The sequence below is a fragment of the Lithobates pipiens genome, unplaced genomic scaffold, assembly GCF_037356315.1.
Source record: "Lithobates pipiens isolate NorthernLeopardFrog02 unplaced genomic scaffold, aLitPip1_a1.2 Scaffold_8, whole genome shotgun sequence".
NCBI classification, from domain to species: Eukaryota; Metazoa; Chordata; class Amphibia; order Anura; family Ranidae; genus Lithobates; species Lithobates pipiens.
The window spans coordinates 496,147,688-496,174,035 of NW_027507903.1; the positions used below are offsets into that span (position 1 = coordinate 496,147,688).

The 26,348-nt window shown below is 44.5% G+C and overlaps 1 protein-coding gene across 1 annotated transcript in view; it reads right to left on the reverse strand.

Moving 5' to 3' along the window:
• The window catches only part of LARGE1 (LARGE xylosyl- and glucuronyltransferase 1), a 665,684-nt gene that overhangs the window by 37,131 nt on the left and 602,205 nt on the right, over window positions 1-26,348 (reverse strand). The window contains exon 10 of the mRNA XM_077469166.1: window positions 3,486-3,641. Coding sequence (XP_077325292.1) covers window positions 3,486-3,641 — 156 coding nt within the window. The remainder of the gene's footprint in view (window positions 1-3,485; window positions 3,642-26,348) is intronic.

Consider the following 26,348-nt stretch of genomic DNA (forward strand, 5'->3'; position numbering starts at 1 on the left):
AGACCTGAAAATCTTTACAAAGATCTTGACATATCACCTCATGCCTCTTATCCAATTCATCATCCACCTTGATCAAGTGAATTTTGTGCCATTAAGAGAGGCCAAAGACAACACCACAAGAGTCGTCAATATACTACACTTGGCACACTCCCATATAATTCCTCTTTGCCTTCTCTCCCCCAATGCCAAGAAGGCATTTGATCGAGTGAACTGGCACATTCTGTGGGCAAAGCTAGCCCATACTGGGACCGGTAACAACATGTGTGAATGGATTGCCGCTCTTTACCCTACTCCAACTGCGGTGGTACCTGTCAATGAAGCAATATCTCCCTACTTCACCTTGGCCAAGGGCATGTGGCAAGGATGCCTGTTTCCTTTCATATTTACTTTGACCTTGGAGCCCTTTCTGCATCATATCCGGCAAAATCCGGATATTAGTTTTTCTACAGGACAGGCAAACCACAAAGTGACCAATTTTGTGACAACCTCCTATTTTTTGCCGCCTCCCCAGACATAAATCTTCCAAATATTCTCAGAGAATTAAATACCTATCGGGAATTATCTATCTTAAATAAACTTTCATAAATTGGAGGCTCTAAGCATTTCTTAGCCCTTATCTCATGTGGAAATTTGACGATGCGCATTTACTTTTCATTGATCACATACCGGGCAGCAAAATCAGCTTGACTGTCAATGAGGTTTTCGGGACTAACTTCCCACCTTTACTGAATACTATAAAAGATGACCTGGCAGTGGCTTGGACATACATATACCGGGTTTGGCACCAATACCATACTAAAAATAATTGTTATGCCCAGGTTTTTATATTTGTTCCAGACCCTCCTGATCGCAATCCCACAGCCATTTCTGAAATTGTTACGCAGGCACGTGCTCATCCTCATTTAGGCCCCTTTCACACCTGTGCAGCTTTTCCTGTTACTTTAGACATCAGAGTCGCATGACAAGTTGTACCCCATGATTCCCAGTGATAACCGTTCATGTTTGTGCGACTTCATTGCTACCCTTCATCTCCACCCTTTCCACTTTCAATCTACTCCCTCTACCACTTTGGTCCAACTTTCATGCGAGTTGAGGTCCATAGACCTCAAGTTTACACAGGCATTCCCTGAAATTGCATCAAAATTGCGGTACAATAGCACTGCTTTCAAGTTGCAGCAGTGTGAAAGAGGCCTTATCCTGCACCCATCTCACTATGCCCAAGCCAAGTGGAGGGATAAGCCACGTACACACGGGCGGATTGTATGGCCTACTTAGTCCGCCATACAATCCGACGGACAGTCCGTCCTACTTTCGAATGAACAGACTTGACCACACACGAATGCACAAACAGTCCGTCGAAAGCTTGCGCGATGACGTGTACAGCACATACGACGGGACTAGAAATAGGAAGTCCAATACACAGCAATGCAACCTTTCGCCGTGTAAATCCTTTCTGAGCATGCGCCATTCTTAGTCCGTCGAACTAGCCTACTGACGAGCGGATTGTCCGCTGAAACCAAAGTATGACGGACAGTATTTCGAAAAATCCGAAATACTTAGTAGGCCAGACTGCACGCTGAAAAAGTCAGCTGAAGCCCACACACGAGCGGACTGTCCGCTGAAATGTGTTTCGACGGACTAAGTAGGCCATACAGTCCGCCCGTGTGTACGCGGCATTAGGGTTCCTTGATCCCATGAAATATTACCAGCCGACGCATCTATCCAGAATAATATCCTGGTGTCGGGACTATTCTAAGCAGTGGATATCACTGGAACAGTCCAGCTTGGACATCCCACTATGCTGCCTGCGATTGATTCACCCAGACCTTGTTTCCATTCTTTTATAGGCTCAACCCTCCAAGCTCTTACAATGGCCAGTGGGTCAACCAATCTCCTCTCTGACTTTTCACATCTTACCCCAGTGTTGAGAAATCCAGAATTCCCACCAGGGATATCAGACAGATGCTTCCAGCAACGTCTGTCATCTGGTATCTACAGGATTGGAGATTTTTTTATGATTCTGGCCAGAAACTTGCTCAAACCCCCCCATAGATGTTTAACTCTCCTCTAGATCAATAGCACCTCCAGCAATTGTGCCGCTGTCTGAATTCAGTCTGCAGGAGAGGCATTTCCTTAAATTCAGATTAAGCCTTTGAGTGTCTCTGCTTGGATTCAGGACCACCTTATCACACAGTCTTAGCCACATTTAAACTCCTGATCCAGCCAATTGGATACGTTTACACCCCCATTCCTGCGAGTCTGATCGCCCATTGACCGGTTCACACTGATTGTCAAGGAAAGGCAAGATTGGTATTTTGCATACTTGTGATATATTGCCTACTCAAATCTTTGTACATATACCTGGCTTCCTTGAGATCTATGTGTTTGTAATTTGTTGATACCTTTGGACTCTCTGCCCTGACCTAATAAAAAACTTTAAATAAAGAATAATAATAATAAAAAAAAAATTCTGAGAAAGTGTAATCCTAAAAATGCTCCCTCCCCTCTTTCCCTCAACGCCTATGCTGACTGACCAGTTATGTGATCTCCCCAGTGTCAACCAGCAGCAGGTGGTGGAGAGAGTGCTTGACAACAACTGTTAATGCCTGGGAGTGGTGACGTCACCCATTGGCTCTTATGGCCCATCCAGTGTTGGCACTTCCTCCTCTCCCCTGCAGCGATGCTGGCTGACACAGGGGAGTGAGATCATGTAGCTGGACCAGAGCTGGCTGAAAATAGGTAAATATATCCATCTTTCTTACACAGATTCGCCAGCATAGGTGTTAGGAGGTGGGAGGGAACATTTTTCAAGTGGTTGTAATGAAATCTGAGGAAAGCACAATGTATCTGTAGTGTTTACTTACTTATTCTGTGTTTAATTACTTACTCCTGCCAAAGCTCTAAGTGTCATTTTTCTCTGGTGCTTCATTTCTCTTGTATCAGCATGAGTTACTTCTGAGAGGTTTTCCTGACACATGAGATAACATTTGTGTCGGGGAGGGAGCTCAGCATACAGCTTGTCTATTCACAACACAGTTCTTCTGCTGTATGGAGGTGGGTGTGTTATTTTCCTCTAATAAGCTCTCACGCACTGTAACTGCAGCCTCTCCACCCCCTCCTCAGTGCTTCTGACAGATGGAGAAGTATTATAACACCTTTCTGCCCTTTTGAAGGGGTATAGGAAAGAGAAGACTACAGATAAACAAGTAAACCTAAGTGGGAGGATTTGTTTTATCTCCGTGCATTATCTGAGGCTATTCACTTCACTGGGTATATGTGAGGGTTTACAACCACTTTAAGATTAGTTAGGTTTAGCCTTGAATTCCACTTAAAAAAATAAATAAAACATCACTGACATATATTAAGACAGCTGACACTGCCAGGTGCTACAGAAAGAGGTCGCTGGGAAAGCGGGGGCATTAAAATGTTATGAAACCCATGATTTATAGTTACACATGCGACTTTCAGTTTGAAGTTCTACTTACATTTTCGCTGTTGACGTCAGCTTCACTGGGACAGCCAAAAAGCTCCCTCCGCAGGAGGTTCCCATCATACTCCAGGAAGGTCAGGTAGAGGTTGCGGAAGAACTCTACATGCTTGTTTTTTACCCGAAGCTTTTTCGGAGAATTCCAGTGGATGACCTGTGATAAAGACAAACACTGAAGAATTGCAGACATTATGCATTCACATGTGTGCACCATAAACAATTATGCCCTGTACACACGGTCGGACATTCCGACGAAAAAAAAACGTCAGACTGATTTTGGCCCAAACTTGTCTTGCATACACACAGTCGCACAAAGTTGTCAGAAAATCCAATCGTTCGGAACGAGGTGACGTAAACCACATACGACGGGACTATAAAGAGGCCATTAGCCAATAGCTTTCGTCTCGTAATTTATTCTGAGCATGCGTGGCACTTTGTCCGTCGGAATTGTCTACACGCGATCGGAATTTAAACAATCGGATTTTGTTGTTGGAAAATTTTAGATCCAGCTCTCAAACTTTGTGTATCGGAAATTCTGACAGAAAAAGTCCGATGGAGCCCACACGCGATCGGATTTTCCGACAACATGATCCGATCGCACATTTTCCGAAAGTCCGACCGTGTGTACAGGGCTTTAGTATACTATCGCCATGCCATGCAAACACAAAATGAATCTGTTTATGAGTGACCAACAAGAGTTTCTGTTTCATTATGCCTTCCGATAACATTGCTATTTTTTGGCTAACATCTGATTTTGAAAAAACACCAGCAATCACGTGTGTAAAAAAAAACTGCTATTGAAAATACTTCCTTCCTGGCAGCCATACCGATCCAATGATTTTTTTTTTTGTTTTGAGTAATTTAACTACTACAAGAATGAGGATAAGGGTTTCTTCCATTTTATTGGCTGATCTGCATACATGTCCTGTACTTTGGCTTAGTGACTTACAAACTATTGAAGCCTGGGGATCATGATATCAGCCAAAATGTGAACAGCTTAGTGACTTAAAAACTATTGAAACCTGGGGAAAAGTATAACAGCCAAAATGCAAACAGCATTTTAGAAGGCTATCTTGACACATTTACATTAAAGTGGAATATCAGACAGTGCTAAAAAAAAAATAATGATCCCCTTGGCTGTAGAATACTATATTACTATTTTTTTGGGGTACAATCTAACACAGTGTAATACTCACCTTACTAGTACCTTGATTTCCTATACTGGAAGGGGCCTCCTATGCCATCATATAAAATGCAGGACCGGTGGCCATGTAAGGAACATGGATGGAACATGGCTGGAACATGGCTGGTGGTTCTGCACTGTATGGCTTTGCATCACCAAATACCATAACCAAAACCAGTGGGGAGAAAGACCATAAGGCCATAGATTAAGGTAAATACTAGGCTAAGTTTAGACATTTGGATCACTTTTCAGAGGCATTTGACAGGCGGTGAGGAAGTGATATGTTGCCCCCTCACAGTCTGTTTTAACCCCCTAAATGCTGCAATACTGCACCACAACCGTGCACATGCAGTGAGTTGAATGAGCTGAACGTGATGGGGGATTTATTTCCAGTGTCGGCTGCTGCATTTGCCCCCCAACCACATGTGTGAACAACTCCTTATAAAGTAAGTGTGCGTTTGTTCTATTCTATTAAGTAACAGTGGAATAAAAAGAACACAACATTGTATAATTAAAACCGTTAAGTAAATTTTTTTTTTTTAGTAATTGAAATGCTTAAATCTTGTAATGGTATAATCAAATATATACAGTATCAAAATAAACCATGAAATTATGTGGAACGTTTTCTGAAAGTAAGACATTGGGTGTTATTTAATAACGCATTTGCAACGCATTTCTGACAATGTGGTTGTTGTAGCCGGAAGCCTTGCTCCAAATTCATGAAATCCTTTTGATATTTTCACTGTTAGTACCAATGCTTTCAGGTATTTCTTATTTATCACACTTTTACTTTATGGCGCTGTTTTTGTTGGAAATTCATAAAGAAATACCATCAGTAGTGATGGACGAACTTCCGACGGGACGTTTCGCGAACGCGAAACGCGAACGGACACAAACGTTCGCGAAAACGACCGTTCGCCGCGGGCTCCATTGACTTCAATGGGAGGCGAATTTCGCAAACCTTTAGGTCGAATTTGCGGCCACGGGGTAATTATTAGGGGGTAGCACGTAGTCCCACCACCTGGACAATAGCATAATACATGTATGAGGTGAATTTGGGATCGATAACTACAAGCATTTTTTTTTTATTTGGGAAATTGTTCTGACAATTCAGGACTATGGAGCTAATGAAGGCAATGGAGGAGAGGGAAGGTCAGGGACCAGGGTAGGCAAACAAGAGGGTGCAGGAGATACAGAGCACTGACAGCAGCACCGTAATACAGAGCACTGACATCAGCACCGTGACATACAGCGCTGACAGCAGCTCCGTGACATACAGCGCTGACAGCAGCTCCGTGACATACAGCGCTGACAGCAGCTCCGTGACATACAGCGCTGACAGCAGCTCCGTGACATACAGCGCTGACAGCAGCTCCGTGACATACAGCGCTGACAGCAGCTCCGTGACATACAGCGCTGACAGCAGCTCCGTGACATACAGCGCTGACAGCAGCTCCGTGACATACAGCGCTGACAGCAGCTCCGTGACATACAGCGCTGACAGCAGCTCCGTGACATACAGCGCTGACAGCAGCACCGTAAGCAGCCCCAGGAGGAAGTCAGCACAGCACAGGGATGGTGTGATCCCCTCATAATAAGAACCCCCAGGAGGAAGTCAGCACAGCACAGGGATGGTGGGAGCCCCTCATAATAAGAACACCCAGGAGGAAGTCAGCACAGCACAGGGATGGTGGGAACCCCTCATAATAAGCAGCCCCAGTAGAAATATGACACCGCTCAACCTCTTCAAAGAGGAGGGTAGGGGCATATAGTACGGTGTGCTTTTTTGGGTCAGGGAAGTGAGCCAAATGAATTAAGAAGGTCTGTGTGCTTGATTCCAAAAATTGTTTATAGACATATACATGGTCTACTGATCACATGTGTTGAATTCCTCCGAGATCCATGCCTCATTCATTTTTAGAAATGTGAGGTAGTTAACACTGTCGTGAGCTAGGCGAGTACGCTTATCGGTCACAATCCCCCCTGCTGCGCTGAACGTCCTTTCGGACAGGACACTGGATGAGGGGCAAGCCAACAGTTCGATTGCAAATTGGGCAAGCTCTGGCCAGAGGTCAAGCCTGCCCACCCAGTAGTCTAGGGGTTCATCACTCCTCAGAGCGTCCACATCGGCCGTTAACCCAATGTAGTCGGACACCTGACGGTCTAGGCGTTCCCTGATGCTGGATCCGGATGACACCTGTCGATGGGTCGGCTGAAAGAATGACCTCATATCCGAAGTCACCAACACATCTTCAAACCGGCCTCTTCTTGCAGGCGCTGTTGGATTGGTACCCGCAAATCCTTCTCTGGGAGTGGGAATTGCTCCTCTGCCAGCGCACGCAAAAGCAGAATGCAGCATTTCTCGAAGCAAGGCCTGGAAGTGCTGCATTCTGACAGCCCTCTGCGACGGCGGTAACATTTCCGCCATTTTGTGTTTGTACCGGGGATCTAAGTACGTTGCCACCCAGTACTGGTCCTTGACCCTCATGCTTTTTATACGGGGGTCCCTATTAAAACACTGGAGCATGAAGGCCCCCATTTGCACTCAAGCGGAAGGTATGTGGTGGTGGTGGTGTTGTTGGTGGTAGTGTCTTTGGGGGTGCACATAGCAGAGAGTGAAGAAGAGGGTGCAGATCGAGAGGATGAGGAGGGTGCAGAAGAATAAGGCTGAGTGAGCCACTCAACCAAGTCTGGTGCGTCCTTTAAAGTAATTGAACGCACCTTCTGCAACTTCCCACTTTGGCTCAAGGCTGTTGCTCCTGCCCTACCCCTACCACCCCTGCGGAAGGGCCTGCCTCTTCCTCTGCCTGTCATTTTTTAAATCACCCTGTGACAAAACTCTTAGTCCCTATACCGCTGAAGGACTGCTGCAGTATAGGGCAGCGGTCAGCAGTAGTGCACGTCAACCCTATGTATTGTGGACCGATAGCGGTCCTTACAGAACAGCAGACTGTACTGCACTCAGGCCTATGTACCGTAGCACCCTATACCAAGTTACCAGTCCTTATAAAAACTTTTGTGGACCAAGCAGGTTGTGTGTTAGTGTTTAGCAGACTGTGCGTCAGTCCCTATACCGCTGAAGGACTGCTGCAGTATAGGGCAGCGGTCAGCAGTAGTGCACGGCAACCCTATGTATTGTGGACCGATAGCGGTCCTTACAGAACAGCAGACTGTAACGCACTCAGGCCTATGTACCGTAGCACCCTATACCAAGTTACCAGTCCTTATAAGAACTTTTGTGGACCAAGCAGGTTGTGTGTTAGTGATTAGCAGACTGTACGTCAGTCCCTATACCAATGAAGGACTGCTGCAGTATAGGGCAGCGGTCAGCAGTAGTGCACGGCAACCCTATGTATTGTGGACCGATAGCGGTCCTTACAGAACAGCAGACTGTACTGCACTCAGGCCTATGTACCGTAGCACCCTATACCAAGTTACCAGTCCTTATAAAAACTTTTGTGGACCAAGCAGGTTGTGTGTTAGTGTTTAGCAGACTGTGCGTCAGTCCCTATACCGCTGAAGGACTGCTGCAGTATAGGGCAGCGGTCAGCAGTAGTGCACGGCAACCCTATGTATTGTGGACCGATAGCGGTCCTTACAGAACAGCAGACTGTAACGCACTCAGGCCTATGTACCGTAGCACCCTATACCAAGTTACCAGTCCTTATAAGAACTTTTGTGGACCAAGCAGGTTGTGTGTTAGTGATTAGCAGACTGTACGTCAGTCCCTATACCAATGAAGGACTGCTGCAGTATAGGGCAGCGGTCAGCAGTAGTGCACGGCAACCCTATGTATTGTGGACCGATAGCGGTCCTTACAGAACAGCAGACTGTACTGCACTCAGGCCTATGTACCGTAGCACCCTATACCAAGTTACCAGTCCTTATAAAAACTTTTGTGGACCAAGCAGGTTGTGTGTTAGTGTTTAGCAGACTGTGCGTCAGTCCCTATACCGCTGAAGGACTGCTGCAGTATAGGGCAGCGGTCAGCAGTAGTGCACGGCAACCCTATGTATTGTGGACCGATAGCGGTCCTTACAGAACAGCAGACTGTAACGCACTCAGGCCTATGTACCGTAGCACCCTATACCAAGTTACCAGTCCTTATAAGAACTTTTGTGGACCAAGCAGGTTGTGTGTTAGTGATTAGCAGACTGTACGTCAGTCCCTATACCAATGAAGGACTGCTGCAGTATAGGGCAGCGGTCAGCAGTAGTGCACGGCAACCCTATGTATTGTGGACCGATAGCGGTCCTTACAGAACAGCAGACTGTACTGCACTCAGGCCTATGTACCGTAGCACCCTATACCAAGTTACCAGTCCTTATAAAAACTTTTGTGGACCAAGCAGGTTGTGTGTTAGTGTTTAGCAGACTGTGCGTCAGTCCCTATACCGCTGAAGGACTGCTGCAGTATAGGGCAGCGGTCAGCAGTAGTGCACGGCAACCCTATGTATTGTGGACCGATAGCGGTCCTTACAGAACAGCAGACTGTAACGCACTCAGGCCTATGTACCGTAGCACCCTATACCAAGTTACCAGTCCTTATAAGAACTTTTGTGGACCAAGCAGGTTGTGTGTTAGTGATTAGCAGACTGTACGTCAGTCCCTATACCAATGAAGGACTGCTGCAGTATAGGGCAGCGGTCAGCAGTAGTGCACGGCAACCCTATGTATTGTGGACCGATAGCGGTCCTTACAGAACAGCAGACTGTACTGCACTCAGGCCTATGTACCGTAGCACCCTATACCAAGTTACCAGTCCTTATAAAAACTTTTGTGGACCAAGCAGGTTGTGTGTTAGTGTTTAGCAGACTGTGCGTCAGTCCCTATACCGCTGAAGGACTGCTGCAGTATAGGGCAGCGGTCAGCAGTAGTGCACGGCAACCCTATGTATTGTGGACCGATAGCGGTCCTTACAGAACAGCAGACTGTAACGCACTCAGGCCTATGTACCGTAGCACCCTATACCAAGTTACCAGTCCTTATAAGAACTTTTGTGGACCAAGCAGGTTGTGTGTTAGTGATTAGCAGACTGTACGTCAGTCCCTATACCAATGAAGGACTGCTGCAGTATAGGGCAGCGGTCAGCAGTAGTGCACGGCAACCCTATGTATTGTGGACCGATAGCGGTCCTTACAGAACAGCAGACTGTACTGCACTCAGGCCTATGTACCGTAGCACCCTATACCAAGTTACCAGTCCTTATAAGAACTTTTGTGGACCAAGCAGGTTGTGTATTAGTGTTTAGCAGACTGTGCGTCAGTCCCTATACCGCTGAAGGACTGCTGCAGTATAGGGCAGCGGTCAGCAGTAGTGCACGGCAACCCTATGTATTGTGGACCGATAGCAGTCCTTACAGAACAGCAGACTGTACTGCACTCAGGCCTATGTACCGTAGCACCCTATACCAAGTTACCAGTCCTTATAAAAACTTTTGTGGACCAAGCAGGTTGTGTGTTAGTGTTTAGCAGACTGTGCGTCAGTCCCTATACCGCTGAAGGACTGCTGCAGTATAGGGCAGCGGTCAGCAGTAGTGCACGTCAACCCTATGTATTGTGGACCGATAGCGGTCCTTACAGAACAGCAGACTGTAACGCACTCAGGCCTATGTACCGTAGCACCCTATACCAAGTTACCAGTCCTTATAAGAACTTTTGTGGACCAAGCAGGTTGTGTATTAGTGTTTAGCAGACTGTGCGTCAGTCCCTATACCGCTGAAGGACTGCTGCAGTATAGGGCAGCGGTCAGCAGTAGTGCACGGCAACCCTATGTATTGTGGACCGATAGCGGTCCTTACAGAACAGCAGACTGTACCGCACCCAAGCCTATGTACCGTAGCACCCTAGACAGACCAAGTTACCAGTCCTGATAAAGAGCTTTGTGGAACAAGTGAGTTGTGAATGATTAGCAGACTGCAGCAGAAGGGCAGCAGTCAAGTATAATATTCTTTCTATATTTGGAAGAAAGAATATTATACGTGTACAAGCCTATTACCGTACCACTGATACCAGTCCTGAAAAGAACCTTTGTGGAACTAATAGTAACAGCAAGTCTTTAAAATTATCCTCACTGCCTGACACACTGCTTCCTGCCTGTCCCTATACAAATTGGCAAAAAAGAGTAGGCTGGAACGATTAGCTGGAATAGCTCTTTTGTGGACCTGATAGTAACAGCTAATGATGATGATGATGATGATGATGAAGAAAGACTAATCTGGCTGAGCTGTCCCTAAAATAGCAGCATACAGCGCTCTGTCCCTTTATCTAAACTGACAAAAGAAACTCAGGCTGCTGACCTAACACCTATACCAGTCCTGAAAAGAACTTTTGTGTACCAAATAGCTAGCGTTTTCTCTGTCCCTACTCCACACAGGATCCTTTCCCTACAGTGACAGAAGAAAGAATGTAAAATGGCCACCGGATCGGGTGTATTTATAGGTTAGGGGGAATGTCCAAGTGTCCATGAGCTGTCATGTCTCAATTGGTTGTCCTGTAACACATGATAAACGTGTCACGAAAGGTTAAAGTTCTTGTATACATTAAACACGTAAGTCCGCCGGGGCGAACGACGGAAAAAGGCGTTCGAACCCGCGGACGGCGAAAGTCGGAAATTCGCCGCGAAACGACCGCCGGGCGAAACGTTCGTCCATCACTAACCATCAGGTTGGTGATAAGAAAAGTGATGGTAAATAAGACCTCTTCATGTTAGAGTAAATTGTTGATTGCGTCACGTATAATTTTTGTGTCACATCTTTCAGACAATTCTGCTAAAAAATGTGGAATTCTGGAACTGATATTTCCATTACTCTCCCAATTTCTATAAAAAAGCTTTTCAGCCCGTAAACCTCTGCCACTTCGCAGAGGAGATGCTTGCAAAAGTTGTGTCAGAGTTGTGACAGATTTAAATACAACTTACCGATATAGACATAAATCTGTTGCAAGTTCTGCCATTTGTTGAACTAGCACACAGTTACATAATGTCTGCGTAAATTTTTTTTCCACTAAGTTACATTATCAGGACATGCTTTTAGGAGGTACCCCCTTCTTCTAAGATCCAAGCAAATAAAAAAATGATCACAGACAATACTTAAAGTGGAGTTCCACCCAAAAAAAAAAATCATTAATGTACATGAAAAACAAAAAACATTTGGAGGATTTTTTTTTTACTCACCTCTTTAATGCCTGTTGCTAGGGGGTCCCTCGTAATCTGCTTCCTTCGGTGCCTGGGCTCCTGATGTCACTTCCCTTGGCTCAGGAAGGGAGAACAGCTCCCCCTCCCTCTAGGCAATCATCTGGGACACCTCACGGGTCCCAGATGATTGCACGGCCAGTCATGGTGCACGGCGCACATATGCGCCCGGCTGTGAAGTCATAGCCAGGAGCCCACAGTTACAATGCCGGCGCCGCCAAGCGGATGGGGAGACGAGCGGGGCTTCGATCCCCCACATCGCTGGACCCTGGAACAGGTAAGTGTCTGATTATTAAAAGTCAGCAGCTACAAATACTGCATTACATTTTTTTTTAAGCAGAGCTCTGCTTTAAAGTGTTACTAAATGCAGGACCCTGCATTCACTATATCTGGACTCCCACAGTACACAGAGCATGGAAATGCAATTATTTTAGTAAATATAAACTGCTAAATACCTTTTCACATCAGCAGTATATAGCAGTCTTGTGACTTATATCAGTGTCTGGTTAAAGCTTGTAGGAGGAGTTTTCATTCTCCTCTAACTGTCCTATGAGGCTGCAGGACCCCTGACTTTCTGTCTGGACAGTGCTGATTGGTCTTGTGCTGATCACATGCACCCCTCCAAGAAAAAGAAAAAAAATCCCTAGCAATACACACCAAACTGAGAATGTGCAGAGTGCCTCCAAGGTTCTGTATCATCAGCAGATGCATTGGGGAGAGTAAAAGAAGGGGAGGATCAGAGAACACAGGGTCAAACTGGCTTTTTACACAACGCAGAGGATTAACCGCTTAAGTTCGACGTTGAGAATAACAAGCAGGCTTTACTGCATATACAGACTGATTTTACTGTTGTGGGTTTAGTAACACTTTAACTGTGTTGTTACAAGAGCACTAATATGGCTACAATCACCTTCTTACATTACCACAAGGCAGATTTCTAAAAAAAAGTATCAACCACATTCTTTGGGCTCATTTACACAGGTGGTCAGGACGGAGGTTAAAGCATGCTATTGAGCCACGGTTTTACCACCACCCACCTAAAGAAAAGTATGCAGCCACTCAAGGCCGTACACATGCTGCGGCAAAAATTAGACTGCTTATCAAGGTCACATTCGGCTGCTGAATGCAAACTATTTATGTATATGGGGTTGCAGCGCATTGCACATGGTTGGAGCCTTTATAGGACTGAAACAAACCTTGAGGGTGTGACATATCACCTCCTCATCGCCTGTCAACAGCCCACCATAGATCGCTTTTCAAGGGCTGCCGCAATCGAAAATGAGCCCTTAATAAATTCCAGGGACTGAGTTTTAATGGCGAGATAAAAACAATGTGTGGAATAATTATGAACAGCTGTAGTTCCAGAAGGTGACTCCTTGTCTTATATTGCGACTACATCGGTAGTCAAGGAGCAGCAAATTTCCAGATACTACAGAATAACCTTTCCTTAAGTAGAATGCAGCTGAAATGTCATTAAGAGATATTTTGCACATTTGACTTGTTACACCCGTTCGTACTGCTATCCACCTCTGCTGACTCTAGCCAAATGGCCCTGCCGCACGCAATTTTATAGGATGCAATGACATCTTGGCAATGGGAGGAAGATGGAGATGCTTGTCTTATGATCAATTACTGGGGCCTGCGTGGGGAGCACCTGGGACGGATTCCAATTCAGGACTTTGGGAAGGTTTCCGCCACCATTAGAATAATGATATGGCAGAGAATGTGCTCAGACAGCACACCGTAATCTACAGGCTCTTTGGGATCAGCACTGTTCTTTCTGAAATTAACCTGCTTTCTGACAATAACTGTCACACTATCACGGAGCAGCACCCCCCACCCCGTTCCCCCCCGTCCCCAACATGGAACTTTAAAGTGGTTGTAAAGGCAAACAATTTTTTCACCTTAATGCATTCTCAACATTAAGGTAAAAAAAGTTATGTTCTTCTCCCCCCAAAACGCTTACATAAGCCCGGTCTCGATCCAGCGATGTGCCTGAGAGCAGTAGGGGTGGGGAAGAGCTGCACTGTCTGCATCTATAGGATCAGGCATGCAGGTGTGCCACCACAGGAAGTGGCTTCCTATGGTGGCACACTGCGAAGAGGAGGGGCCAGGAGGAGTGCTGGTGGGGGACCAGAGAACAGAAAGATTACATCTGCTCTGTGGAAAACCATTGTACAGAGCCGGTAAGTATAAACCTGTTTATTTAATTTTTATTTAGTCTTTACAATCACTTTAAGGGCTCATTCACAAGGAGCATCCAGAGGGCAGTAAAAGCAGGCTGTTGAACCACAGATTTTCTACTTTCTGGCCGCCCCTCTAAACAGGGGCATGTAGCCACAGATGCTTTGTGGCTGCAGCAAAAAATGGCAAATCACATTCGACTGGCAGCACCGCTACCAGATGCAACTCATTCAAGTCAATGAAGCAAGTTGCGGTGTGGTGGGTCAGCATTTTCAGTGTTAAAACAAGCAGTGAAGAGGCATCCAGGGCCAATCATATGCAGGTAATCTCTCCATGAGCGTTTACATGAGATCAATCACTTCCCGCCTACAACTAATCACAAGGAACCCCCACTGGGTCTCCTGCATTTAATCACAAACACTTGCAAGTATGAAAACGGCTGTAATGTACCTGGCGGTATGATTATGTCAGATTTTTGTGTCTCAAAGCGGTAAAATTGTTTTGCATAGAAATTTGGCATTTTATATTGTAGGCCTGGAATTCTTAGTAATAACACACTTAAATCTGTCCAAACAAGAGTCTAGTAGACATCCCGGGTATGATAAAGTTTGAAACACAAAATCATAAATTATAATATAATAAATAACTTATAATAAATAACTATAAATAATTATAAAAAATAATAATATAATAATAAAAAAAAGAATTTCCCCGCGATTCCCAATCGCTCAATTCTGCAAGTGATTTATTCTAATTTATTATAGCTGTTTTCTAGCTGGTCTAAAACCGCTTTTGACGTAAAGGGACACTTTTTAGTTTCTATGGACAATCTCCAGTTTCCAGGCAGAAAGAATAGTATATATAATATAAAACTGCATGCAGGGCATTGGACAAACCACTAGGGATGTGAAATGATTTCATACAGTAATGTAATCTGTAAGATAAAAGTGTACTGTATGTGTTATGAATTTTCTATTTTTTGAATTTGCCGCTCTGCCCCCGTGCATTGTGACGCTCACAGGGAACGGAGCCCGGCACACAGAGGCATCGGGCAGAGGACATAGACCGCAGGCACAGCGGGGGGACATCGCAGGATCCTGGGGACAAGGTACTTAACCTGCACCAGGATCCTGCAATCCAATCCCGAGTGTGGCTCGGGGTTACCGCTAATGGTACTGAAATTTAACCCAGAGCCACACTCGGGAAACCCGCCAGGGAGGTTGACAAGCATCTAGTAGTTCTGAAGCCTGCTACAGCTTGTTTAAAATGACAGCCCATAAAGATCTGTGTTTATTCTCCCTAAACTGGAACCTATTGGTGCTTTGAAAGCTCCAACAAAGCTGCTTCAGCTTGGTGGAAATATTTTCAAATGTTTTGTAAAAGCTTGCTGTACTCACAGATCTTATAGAAGAGCAGTTTCTCTAGAGCTTAGTAAATGAGCAGAAGCTCTGCTGACTTCCATCATCCAATCACGCATGTCTTGTACACACTGGGGTTGATTTACTAAACTGCACTTACAAAGACTGCACTTTGCAGGTACAGTTGCACTCTGCAAAAGTAATTGCTCCGGAGCTTAGTAAATAAGGGCAAGCTCTGCTGACATCCAATCACATGCAAGCAAAAATGCTGTTTTTATTTTTCTTGCACGGGGTTAGGTATTCTTTGCTACATTGCTACATTCTTTGCTACACCTCATTTATTAAGCTCTGGAGTAAATGCTTTTGTACAGTGCAACTGCACTTACAAAGTGCATAGTCTATTTGTCCTTTTTACCCCAGTGTGTACAGCAACTTCTACATGCTTCGAGCAGCTTTGTTGAAGCCTTTAGGCTATGTTTCCACTATTTCGTCCCCAAAGCCGCACGATTTTACCATGATTTTTAACCTCAATTTTTTGCCGGGACTTGAAGCAATGCCTATGTTTCTTGAGGTCTATGGACCTCAAGCCATTTCAAAGTGGGACCAAAGTAGCGCAGGGACTACTTTAAAGTCGATGCGTCTTGAAGTCGCACAGATATGAATGGTACTCATTGGAAATCATGGGGTACGACTTGTCATGCAACTTTTCAGTCCCAAATCGCATAAAAAAACGCCGCACTAGTGGAAACCTAGCCTGTAAGAAAACCTCAAATCAAGTGTAAGGAGGGTAAACACAAGTCCTTATGTGAGAGTTTAATATCACTGTTGCCAGCAGGCTTGCATCCACCTTCAAGTAGTGCTGAAGTCTGCTAGCAATAACTTGTTTAAATTGACACTCCCATTAAGATCTGTGTTTAACTTCCCCAAACTGGAACCCAATGGCAGAGACCCTGTAGTTAAACCATTAATTTCATCAACAATCTTCCCATAGGATTAAATATGCCTTTAAAGTGGTTGTTAACCCACTTCTATTGCATTATCCCATCCTCTCTGCTCCATTATCAGAAGTTCCCCTGTGCCTGTGTTCTGTAAAAAAAAACTGCACGATTCTACCTGTATGAGCTCCGGGCACTTGGCTGATTCCTCTCCCCTGTTCTGTCTTTGGCTCATAGCTTCTGTGGGCGGGGCACTTTGACTAGGTGAAGAGAAGAGAAGGGTGCAGATAAACAGGTACAATGTTTGTAGGAGGATTTGTTTAATCTCTGTGTATCACCTGAGACCAGTCACTTTACTAGATATATGTGAGGGTTTATAACCCCTTAAGTTACAGGTTTACTGTGTTGTGTTTTTGGATGCCACCATCTTTAGGTCCCATTCCAGTCAATTCAAGGGGATTCTTGTTAAATTAAAAAAAAATGCTTGGTAATTTCTCCTGCGTCAATGTGAATGAACACTGAAACGAGGTAGAATCCACTTTTATTTATTTAGATGGCTTTTTATTTGTAAAGAAAAAAAAAGATTTTTCAACATAAAGCAAAACTGTGGGCTTTGAAGCTGCTACAAAGCAAAAACATTGACTGTCATAATATGCCGGGCCTCTAGATGGCAGAAGCGTTCCCCATATAGTGCGCGTTCCCCCTGAATCTTGAAAAAAAGAAATTCAACTAACCTTCAAATCTCCCTCATTTATCTGTAAGTCACTATTATACAGAGCTGTCAACCTCAAGCTGCAAGACTGAAATCGGAGAGATTTGGGCTGTTTGACCAAGAAAATTAAAGTCATTTAACCTCTTCGTGGCTGGAAACCAGGAAGAGTTTGATTGAACGTGGTTATTTGATCAGTCAGCTCTTGGCAGCCTGTATTGATGGCTTGTAATTAGTACAAGCTGATGGTTGGTCAAATGTTCGACCAAAAAAAAAAAAAAATTGAGTATGCCGAGCGTTCCGGGAATAGTGTGGCGGGGTTTTACACCGTCGGACTTTTTCCATAGCTGGTTTCTTGAGACCTCCATTGTATCTGTACAGGGAAAATTCTGTTTTGCTTATAAAAACGTACTGAGACACTTGACACGATACAAGATTCTATTTAACAAGTGCTTCTCTACCTTGTACAACAGACATTATCACTTCCTTCAAAGAACAAGCTGTACAGTGCGTGATTAACAGGATACCAGCACATACAGCGGTGGGTGGCGTGCATTGTGTATTATCCTACAACAATGCTCCTGCTAAAGTGTATCTAAACACAACCAGCCAAGTCAGGTCCTGGCTTGCTATATGTCTAAACTCTGACAATGAGATCCCCATCTTGGAGTTTTGGGTGTTCCCACCTACCTTGCCATAATTCCCCATCATGGAGTTTTGGGTGTTCTTGCCCTCCTTGCCATAATTCCCCAGCTTGGAGTTTTGAGTGTTCCAGCCCACCTTGCCATAATTCCCCAGCTTGGAGTTTTGAGTGTTCCCGCCAACCTTGCCATAATTCCCCATCTTGGAGATTTGGGTGTTCCAGCCCACCTTGCCATAATTCCCCATCATGGAGTTTTGGGTGTTCCCGTCCACCTTGGCATAATTTCCCATCATGGAGTTTTGGGTGTTCCTGTCCACCTTGGCATAATTCCCCATCTTGGAGTTTTGGGTGTTCCCGCCTACCTTGCCATAATTCCCCATCATGGAGTTTTGGGTGTTCTCGCCCACCTTGCCACAATTCTCATCTTGGACTTTTTGGGTGTTCCCGCCCACCTTTGTGTGTTCTAGATCTGCCTTTTATATTCTCCATAAAATTCATACAAAATCCAGCAGAGATGGTGGGAACCCCTCATAATGGGCACAGCAGGTGTACAGAATCAGGAATTTAGCACAGGAGTTGTGAGAACCCCTCATAATTGGCACAGCAAGTGTGCAGACCCAAAACCCAGAGTAGGGATGAAGGGGACCCTCATAATTGGCACAGCAGGTGTACAGACAAAAAATTCAGTGCAGACATGGTGGGAACTCCTCATAATTAGTACAGCAGGTGTACAGACCTAGAACGCAGTGCAGGGATGGTGGGAGCCCCACATAATGGTCACAGCAAGTGTGCAGGGATGGTGGGAACTGCTCAGAAAGGACACTGCAGATGTCCTGTAAAGGAGGAAACATGCAGTGAAAAGTTGGTGTGGCCAAACCAGAAATGGGGAAAACTCTTTGGGAGAAGGGGGTGCACTGTTGCCCTGGAAGAGAAGGGGGCACTAGTAATCTATGAAAGGAGTGTGTGTGTGTGTGTGGGGGGGGGGGGGGGGTTCTGGTACTCTATTGAGGGAGAAGGGGGATACAGGTTCTCTATGCAGGGAAGGGAACAAGGATGCTCTGTGTAGTGGGAAGAAGGCAAAAGTATTCTGTGGAGGGAGAGAGGGGCACTGGTGCTTGGTGATTAGGGTAGGGGACACGTGTCAGTGGGTGTCATTGGTAGTATGTAGGTGGTCATTGGTGTTCAGTGGATTACTTGCCTATTCATACTCTACATCCTGTGCCACTGCCCCCCTAAGCTAAAACGGTGTGCAGAATGAGCAGGAGATAACTTTCTCCACCAGAGCTGCAAAGAAGCTGAAACAGGGTGCTGGAATGAGCGCTGGCTGGCAGCAGAACACAGTCCAGATCCACTTGTTAAAATCCCAGGGCAGTTAGCAGGTATTTATAAGGAACTCTCAGATTGTTTAAACCGTCAGAATCTACCTAAGGCTGGTTTCACACGGGCTGTCTGATGAGGTCCAACTGTCAGATTTCAGGTGGACCTGATCAGAACACCCATAGCTCTCTATAGAACAGCAGATGTCAGCAGCCTGGCAGCATCCGATCCTGTCCACCATGATAAGTTTACAGTCAGATGGAAATGGACAGGTTGTCAGTTTACATCTGACAACCCAATATAGAATGGCAAGGCTGTGTCCGTATCCGCTCTGCATAGCGCAATGGGCCTGTCATCCGCCTGCTCAGCGGAGAGATCCCCTGCTGAGCAGGCGGATGTGGACTACGGGGAACTCCCATGTAAAAAACAGCCGAAGGCTCTTTTCACATGCCCTCATCCATTCACTCACATTTTTTCAAAGAAAAAATGGATTCAGTTTACATCAGTTCATACCAGTTCAGTTTACATCAGTCTTCATCTGTTTTTGCACCTGTTTATTCTTAGTTGTTGTAGACCAATCATAGGTGACAAAATTATGAGCAAAAAAATTTTTTTGCCTAAAAATGGACATAAACAGAACGGATGGCATCCATTTACATCTGATCAGATCCATCTAAACAGAAGGAGAACAGATGTAGGCTGATGTAAACAGATGATCACCCATTTACATCCTCCCATAGACATACATTGTGGTTCAGTCTGGATCCTTCTGAAAACCTGACAGACCAACCCAGACTGAACGCCCGTGTGAAAGGGGCAAAAATACTTAAATATCAGTTTTGGGCCTCTAACGAGCCCAACTGCATATATATTCGGTATATGACACCATCCCACTTAAACACAATGGGGTTGTTTTACTAAACTGGGGGGGGGGGGGTTATTTACTAAAGGCACTTGGAAGGGCATTTGCTGTAGATCTGAAGGGGACATGCAAGGAAAACAAAAAATAGCATTTTAGCTTGCACATGATTGGATGATAGAAATCAGCAGATCTTCCCCTCATTTCAGATCTTCCCCTCAGATCTACAGCGACTGCACTTCCAAGTGCCCTTGCAGTGCACAGTGGATTTTCCTTTAGTAAATCAACCCCTGTGCACGTTGCAAGGACAGTTGCTGCAGAGCTTAGTAAATGAGGAAAAGCTCTGCTAACTTGCGTCATCCAATCATGTGCAATCAAAAATGCAGTTTTTTTTCCTAGCATGTGATTGGATATTCTTTACAAAATGAAGCTTCATCTCATTTACTAAGCTCTGGAGCAACTGTATTGTCTATTTGCCTTTAATAAATCAACCCCAATGGCTTCTCTGTTTGGATAGACACGCAGACAGGGTGGGCAGATAGCAGATAAACTGGACAGATATGTTGCAGATTTAGATGCATATCTGGCCCAGGGGCATACAGGAAGGACTTGCATAGCTCTGCTCACTGTCCTAAAATAAAGAAATAGACGTAATAACTAACTGAATGGTATTTCCTGTTATATGTCAATGCTGTTGATCTCCTGCTGCATCTGTCTGCCTACACAGACTCCAGCAGCAGCTGCATGACAGAGCAATTTTCCCAATGGTGACCCCAGTGGACGATGCCTGCATAATGTGTTTTGCTACTTGTTGTCTCCATTCTGTTGGTGGCCCGTGTGACAACACAGAAGCACTTGGAAAGCAGAGACAGAACGTTGTCAATGTATGACAGGAAAGGCCTAAACAAGGATCTTCATGGCAGGATCACCAGGTGTTATTTCATTGAAAGCTGTAAACTTGAAAGCATTGAAAACAAATGTTGAAATTAAATTAACATGTTAACGCTCATATTAGATTTTAGTGATGTGTACATCTACTTCAAATTTGGGATTGTGATGAATGTGAGACAAGCAAATAACTTTTGTTTTAAAAGGCTTTTCTGCGCTTGAGGCAGTTCTACTAGCAGCATTTCAAAATGCCTTTCATGATTCAATGAATATATAATTGCAATAAAGGATTTTTTTATAATTATTATCTGCTTTCATAGCCACTTGTAGTAATTACCTCGTCTATGAATTTTCTAAAAAATTTGAGCTTTCCCTTAGCTAGACTCACAAAGACCATAGAACAATGCTTACGACTTCTATTCTTGCTGAGCCAATACCGTGAGGTTGGCGAATGGTGCCAGACTCACCTGGAAGCGCCCCACAGCTGGCAGGATCAGGGAAACGGTTTGTGGTGTACTTGTGTGTTTGTTCATCCTGCTTCTCGTAATTACTTGAGGCTTTTAGGCAGAAATTAGTAAAGCAATTAGGCTGCCTTCTTAACGCTGAAAAATCGGTGTCTCCAATGTGTCATTGAACGCTCTCTGTGTGACACAACGGTGACAATGAAGGTCTCAGCACTTCTTAACGGGGAACTGAACCCAAAAAAACAACGTTTAGGGTTCATTAACTTTGTAATGTGGTACGATTACCAAGGTGAGCAATGTCAGTGAAATCGTTTTTGTTTTTTTGTTACAGGATTTGTTGTATTTTAGGTTTGGATTGTATCATAACGGTGTGACTTCTCTGTAGATCGATACACACTCATTAAACAGAAACAATTCCACTTTCAGGACGCCCAGGTTCCTTCAATAACTACTACGTGGTCAGAAGGCAATTATGTTCTGGAAAGTGTTTTTATGCACGTTAAATATTTATAGAACGCAATGGGGTTGATTTACTAAAGGCAAAAAGACTACGCACTTTGCAAAGTGCAGTTGTTCCAAAACTTAGTAAATGAGCAGACGCTCTGGTGATTTCCATCATCCAATCATGTGCAAGCAAACATTCAGTTGTTTTTTTCTAAATATTTTCCTTGAATGTGATTGGGTTCTCTTTGCAAAGTGAAGCCTTACCTCATTTACTAAACTCTGGAGCAACTGCGCTTGCAGAAGGCAACTGCAAAGTGCACAGTCCATTTGCCTTTAGTAAATCAACCCCAATGTTATGCAGTATGTTACATGGCTGAATTAGATGACATCATTTGCAGCATGGTGGCTTTGTGATGAGCATGCCTTGCAGTACTGGGTCTATTGCTGATCTCTTTATAACAATTATTATTTTTATACAGGATTGAAATAATGCCAACAGTTTGTGCAATGCTTTATAATACAAAAGGAGAACAGTACAGTTTCAATACAATTCAATACAAGAGGGTTAGGAGAGCCCTGCTCCTGAGAGCGTACACTCTAATAGGGAGGGGCACGTGGTAAACAAGGTAATGTAAAAAGCAGGGAGGGGGAGGCGCCAGCTAAGTGTAGTATTATAAAATCCACATTTATTGCACAAGGTTAAAAGCACTTAGAAGAAGCAAGAGAAATTCATACCCATCATAGTCTGATCAATCCTGGCGATTCCGTTGCAATCCTGCAGACACCACAAACGGTTGGGGAAGATATGAGTCGAATGGGGTACCTCTCCATCCAGGGATGGCAGAAGACTCCAAGCTAACTAGCGTGGAACGCAGATGCAGAAGTGACATCACCGGAATAAGATGGAAGTCGGGACCAGGGCTGTCAGTCGTAGGGGCTATGCGCTCGGAGCTCAGAGCTCCTTCTACGACTGAGAGCCCTGGTCCCGACTTCTGCGCTGTTCCAGTGACGTCACTTTCACATCTGCATTCCATCATGTTTAGCTTGGAGTCCTCTGCCATCTCTGGACGGAGAGGTACCCCATTTGGCTCATATCTCCCAAGCTTATTGGATCGTTTGTGGAGCCTGCAGGACAGCGAAAGAATTGCCAGGATTGATCAGACTATGATGGGCATGAATTTCTCTTTCTTCTTGTAAGTGCTTTTAACCTTGTGCAATAAATATTGATTTTATAATACTATACTTAGTCGGCGCCCCCCTCCCTGCTTTTTACATGTCTTACAGAGTTCCCGGACACACTCTGAGGATTTAACTCTTTTTACCCATTTGCCTGGATTAGTAGACTTTTATTACTGTTACGTAGCATATGCCTATACAAAGGGGCATATACCATTTGGAGCTCCAGATCCCCATTGCTGTACTTTTCATTGGTAAACAAGGTAATAACTATGAGGGATCAGCTAATGGAAGAATTTAAAGTTAAATTGTAACACATTGCTCGCAGCTGTAATGTATTGTCAGATCCCGAGGTTCAGAGAAAAAAAAAAAAAACTGAAAAACTCCACCTCCACTGGAGGCATCCCCGCGACTGTCGTGTTTTTGCTTTGACAGCTTTTTTTACTTTTTTTGGGTGAATGAGTAGGGGTACAATGTACCCAAAACCCATTCACATGGAGGGGCTGGATCTGGGGGCCCTCTTGTTAAAGGGGGCTTCCACATTCCAATAAGCCCCCCGCCCGCAGACCCCCACAACCACCAGGCAAGGGCTATGGGGATGAGGACCTTGTCCACATCAACATGGGGACAAGGTGTTTTGTGGGGGGACCCTTAAGCACCCTCCCCATGCTGAGGGCATGTGGCCTGGTATGATACATTTTTTGCCTGTTTGCATGTTCTGCTGCGAACCGAACCGGGGGTATTTGGCTCATCCCTACTCCTTAGTAATAAGCTCACAAAATTTCTGGCAAAACTCAACAGAAATTTTTTGCACCTTCTTCCAGGTTCATGAATGGCCAGCAGAGGTGAAGTGACTCATTTCCAAATAGATAAAGGTCAGCACCCAGGTGTTCAATGCTTATAAAATGTTCTTTATTGTGAACCCATTTGGGACAGAGGGTCCAATACACAAAAGATGCTGACACGTTTCTGCTTTTACAGGCTTTTAAAAGCATTGAACACCCGGGTGCCGAACTTTCTCTATTTGGATTATGTCTCAGCAGCGTGTTCAGCTGTAGTCTTGCATAGGTGAAGCAATTTCTATACTCTATGTAGAGTCCAAGGGTTGTAGCACCACGCTTCTATATGACAAAGTGACTCTTGTGCACGTGCACTGGTGTCATTCATAACTGGCACTGTGCTCAAATTGTATGACTAGCTGCATATGCACAGGTCAGTGTACATTTAATAGAAGATTGCGATTAGGAAAGTATGTTTGTTTTATTGCAGCAGAAAACTAGCATGTGAATATGCTAGCAATGCTTTTTTTTTTGCTGAAGGTTTAGTTCAACGTTAAGCATTTAAAGGGTTAGTGCACCTTTAATCTCCATTTTCCCAAACAATACCCATGTATCCCCAACACATAACATACCAATCCTCTGTTGTTTAGATAGTTGCTCCTGACCCACTCCATACATGTAAGCCATGTGCAGGCAGTCCTAAAAACTCCTTAGTAGCTAACCTCCCTCTGTTGACCCTCCTCTCTGGACCAGACATTGGAAATGTGCCCCTAGCGGCTGCTCTGGCTCATTCAAATAGTTTGATCCTTTTGTAGCAGCAGTGGCTGAGAGAATGCACTGTACATGTGTGGTGCTTGAAGAAGCCACAGCATCTGCTGTTGGCACACCTCTAACATCCTGCGCATGGCCTACATGTATGGGGGGGGGGGGGGGCAGGAGCAACTATCTGAACAGCAGAGGAGTGGTAGATAATGTGCTGAGGATGCTGGAACGCATAGGGGATTTTTTGAAAATCGGTCATTAAAGGTGAACCGACTCCTTAAGAACTTTTGCACAAAACACATGTTTAAGCCTAGTACACTCAATGAGATTATCGGACGAATGATCATCCATTTTTTTTTTTTTGCATGCCGGTCTCCATATCGAAAATGAAAAAGTTACTAAAGTACGAAAATTCTTATACAATAGAAAAAAAATTCGGAAGTGATGTAGTGTATTTGTATTGTATTTTCGGACAAAAACTGTACTGATTAAATGAACATTTTATGATCTGGTATCGTATGAGGAAACTTTTGCGTTTGTCCCTTTGGATAATTTCAGACGAAACCTGTGTATTAACGATTAGATTATTGTACGATCGCTTTGAAAGCGGTATTTTTTGTACGATATTCCGATCGTGTGTGCTAGGCTTTAGAGTCCTCAGGATATAAAAAAAAAAACTATTACTGATTTAGTCATAGTCTGCAAGACTCCACCCTCATTTTTTTAAACCTTATATATAATTGGACTAACCCTTTAAATCTTTTATATCTAATACATATCTAATACATAGGGACACATGCTGAGCCTCTGTGTGAGATACAATTACTGGTTGGGTTTCATTTCACATATCTATTTATTAAGTTGCGAGTGAAACTATTCATGCTCCCCCTCATTAATCCTGCCTGAGTGTTTCATTATGCTGCTTATTAATTACATAATATCCCTTATTAGCTGATAAAGTGTAGACTGAAGGCACTGAAACCTACTTTATGTGTAATAAGTCTGCTTGTTAATGGGGAGAGGTGGCATTAACATTAAAAGTGCAGATTTTCTTTTGTGCCAGGGTGTCTTAACACTAATAAAACACCTTATAATTGGAGCCATGCAGTCATCTCGTATTCATTCATACCTTATTATTCTGCAATGTAAATGTAAATAACTGCCTTAAAATGAGCCTTGTGTACACCATGCTATAAACACTGCAGAATTAATGACCTGCATCTGTAGCAATAAGCTTGCATCCTGATCAACTTTCTGGCATTACATTAATAAGATGCTCACCTCTACAACCTGTTAGAAGTTGTAGAAGTATTTATCTCAGAGACTCTACCAGGGCAGGACAATGACTGCTGGTATTTGGGGTCCAGGAAAAAGAAACGGGGGGGGGGGCTGGCCCCCAAAAAAATCCCAGCTACCTGGCTGCATTTGAGAAACACACAGCAAACATGCCTTTAGTTCATTGTTCCAGGCTGCATCTGTGCATGTCTAAGAATATATTGGCTGGCTTTGGCAATATCAGGACCGGATTTCTCATTAGGCACTGTAGGCATGAGGGGGGTGAGCATAGGGCTGCCAACAATGAATGAGAAGGAGGAAATAGAGTGTGAAGACTAAAACTGGAGAACTATGGAGAGAGGAAGAGAGTAATGGAGAAATAAGGGGACTGTCTGTGCAAATGGTGATTATGGAGGGCGCCTGTGAGAGGAGAGGTGGGTATAGGTGTAGTAAAAGGGGTATGTGGAGAGGAGAGGTGGGTATAGGGGTAGTAGAAGGGGTATGAGGAGAGGTGGGTATAGGGGTTGTAGAAGGGGTATGAGGAGAGATGGGTATAGGGGCAGTAGAAGGGGTATGTAGAGAGGAGGGTGTGGGTAAATACACACAGATTGCAGTGAGGTGGTTCAGCCTTTGAAGGATTAAAACAGGTGGTGAGGGCAAGGGCTATCGCATGTAAGAATAAGCCCTGACTTGTG